The 2,926-nt window shown below is 31.7% G+C and overlaps 1 protein-coding gene across 1 annotated transcript; it reads left to right on the top strand.

The window, feature by feature from the left end:
• LOC110266829 lies at window positions 1,985-2,695 on the top strand. Its single transcript, XM_021111862.1, has 2 exons — window positions 1,985-2,212; window positions 2,310-2,695. Exons 1-2 carry the CDS (start codon window positions 2,170-2,172, stop codon window positions 2,693-2,695), a joined length of 429 nt encoding a protein of 142 aa, XP_020967521.1. The 5' UTR covers window positions 1,985-2,169.

Below are 2,926 nucleotides of genomic sequence, written 5' to 3'. Positions count from 1 at the left end.
CTGCTCCTTCAGGCTCAGGATTTGACTGCTACAGTCGTTTCTTCTGCCCGAAATTCGGAATCAACGAGGTAAACTAATGTTCCTTCAGTTGCATTATTAATATGATGATGAATTGTTGATGCAGACATAAGATCTTAGTAAGATAAACTTATATATATATATACCTGCATTATCTCTTAAGAGAAGTTGTTCATTTAGTACAATTATAAAAGGGTGTTGTATCATATGTATATAAGGTTGAAATAGAATCTTAAATTAAAATCAAATAGATCAAATTAGAAGTAGTGATGAGATGAGGTCATATGGTAAATTTAACTTGCAATTTGTTTTAGGATCCTGTTTGTGGTACTGCACATTGTGCCATAGCATCATATTGGAGCAAGAAGCTAGGCAAGTGTGATTTAAATGCTTATCAGGTACTATTCTTTAATTAACTTATTGTGTGATTAATTATCTTTTTAGCTTAAACTAAATTTTATTCAAACTCAATATTATTTGATTAGGCATCAAGCAGAGGGGGTGTTTTCAATATTCATGTTGATGAGAAGAAGCAAAGAGTGCTTTTGCGTGGGAAGGCTGTTATAGTGATGGAAGGCTGTATTCTGGTGTTACATAATTACACGTATTTGGATGAAGAATGACGTGTTATTTGAAAATTTGAAACCTAGTAGTATTTATGTTGCATCGTAAAAGATCTTAAGGGACAAAAAAATAAGTGGAGTTAGCTTGAAAGGCAGAGACCACACCAAAATTTAAATAAAGGTGATAAATGGATGTTGACATGATGTTCCAAAAAAATGTACACCTCTTTTAATTGTTTTTGGAATAATGATTTTTAATGATATTTAGAACTTCTGAATTACTAATCTCTCAGTGGATTATGTATATAATTCAAAATTTTACAGAAAACTTAGTATGATTATGCTCATCTAGTCATATTTGTTGAGCTGAATAAATTGTTCCGATCAATCATACAAGTTAAGAACGGAATGAATTTACATGATTTTTTTTAGGATTAATCTTTACATACAAGTGTTTTGTATTTACAAGCTTTACAAGTCTGAACGAAATCTATTCATTAAACACACTGCTTGTTACGTGCCTTTCTAACAGAATTTTAAATCAATTTAAATCAATTAACGCACAAATATATAACTTCCATTTTTCAAAAGATTTTGTTTTTTTTTTTCGAGTTTTTTGCCAAATTTGTTGGATCTCCTTCATGCGTTTTCTCTTTGCTTTGTTTTTTTCGATTTTCATGGTTTTTGAAATCAAACTTTGAAATCATTTTGAAGATAATAGAACTTTCAAAGTACACCCAAACGATTACATAAATACACCCAAACGATTACAGAAATACACCCAAACGGTTACAAAAAGGATTACAGAAATACACCCAAATGGTTACAGAAATACACCCAAATGATTACAGAAATACACCCAAACGATTTAAGAAATACACCCAAAACAGGAGGAGACAGTATATTTCTTCTTGAAATCTTTTAATGTTTTGCTGGTTAAGGATGAGGCACATGGCAAAGACAATTTAGAAGAAAAACCTAGAAGAACAGTAAAACAGTACCTTGAATAATATTTCTTCCTTTTTTCTGGTAATTTTTGGAGATTTGTATCTTTTCTTCTTGATTTCTTCTACTCTTCGTGAAGAATTGGAATGTTTCTGCAGAATCGTAGTAGTTTGTTTTGAATGTCCCTTAAATCTTGATGATTTGCGTTTTGATTGAAGAGGAAGAGGAAGAGTAAACGTGTTGTGGAAGGGGCGCGTGTTTTTTTCTTGATGATTTGCGTTTTGATTGAGGAAGAAGACGAAGAGTGAACGTGTTATTGAAGGGACGCGTGTTTTTTTTTTGGATTTGGAATAACTTGTATAACTTATAAGTTAAAAAGGCTTGTATGTGTAGCAGACCTCTTTTTTTTAAATTTAGATACCTCGTATTATTCTATCAAATCCTAAAAATCTCTCTTGCAACATAGTTCCTATAAAAGCTATATTATCCAATAATGCATTGCTCCAATTCTGCTCCCAATGTAACAACATTTTCACCACTTATTATGAATTTCTCCTAATTCTCAACAAATTACCCAAGCTTCTAATTTTAATTTATTTATCTATTTTTGTAGAGTTATTATACCTTTAAGAAAAACTGCACCATGTGTCAAAAGGAGGCACAAAATTTGCTATCAACCGCAGATGGTAATGTGGTCATTTAATTTATCCACTTCTTTACTTATCTGATTAAAAAATTCCTTATGCTAATTTTCATATTAATTTACATTCACATGATTCCTAGGTGAATACATCATATATGCAGATAGAGGAAGAGTCACAAATCTCAGAAAAAATAATGAATATGAACATTCAAGTGAACCAACCAAAAAGTCAACACCAAGTGGTCAAAGACTACTCAAAGGTTATGAATTAGTAGACCTAATGGAAATGGCAAAGACCAATAAATTGAAGAAATTGGAGTTCACCAAAACTAGGAGCGTGAGAATGACTTTCAACGAGGAAAAGAAAGATGGCCCTCTCAAAAATTGGTCCAACAAGAAAGCCCAACAAAGGCCCAACAAAAATAACAACCCAAATCATGTTGGGCAATGTTGTTGCAAAAATGAATCAAATGCAAACACTAGCCCAAAAATGGATCAAATACTATATTTACTATACTTACCGTAACAATTATTTTAGAATGACCCTAACTAAAGCTGATGAGAGAGAAGGCTCCTCAAAATAAAACACGAAGCCGTATAGTTGACAAAGCAAGAGGATATGATTATCATATGGAACCATGGCTGAAATGAAAAGAATAGCGATTTCAAATAATCTAGTTAGAAAGAATAATATACAAAAATAAATTAGAACATTGCACTACTAGACAAGTGAATCCGTAAACTTGGTTTGTTTAGA

The sequence above is a fragment of the Arachis ipaensis genome, chromosome B09, assembly GCF_000816755.2.
Source record: "Arachis ipaensis cultivar K30076 chromosome B09, Araip1.1, whole genome shotgun sequence".
Taxonomy (NCBI): domain Eukaryota; kingdom Viridiplantae; phylum Streptophyta; class Magnoliopsida; order Fabales; family Fabaceae; genus Arachis; species Arachis ipaensis.
This window is presented reverse-complemented; position numbering and strand designations above follow the sequence as displayed.

Coding starts and splice junctions, on each gene's coding strand:
- LOC110266829 (XM_021111862.1), top strand. CDS start 2,170: ATGTGTCAAAAGGAGGCACAAAATTTGCTATCAACCGCAGATG. Junction 2,213..2,309: donor TTTGCTATCAACCGCAGATG/GTAATGTGGTCA, acceptor CATGATTCCTAG/GTGAATACATCATATATGCA.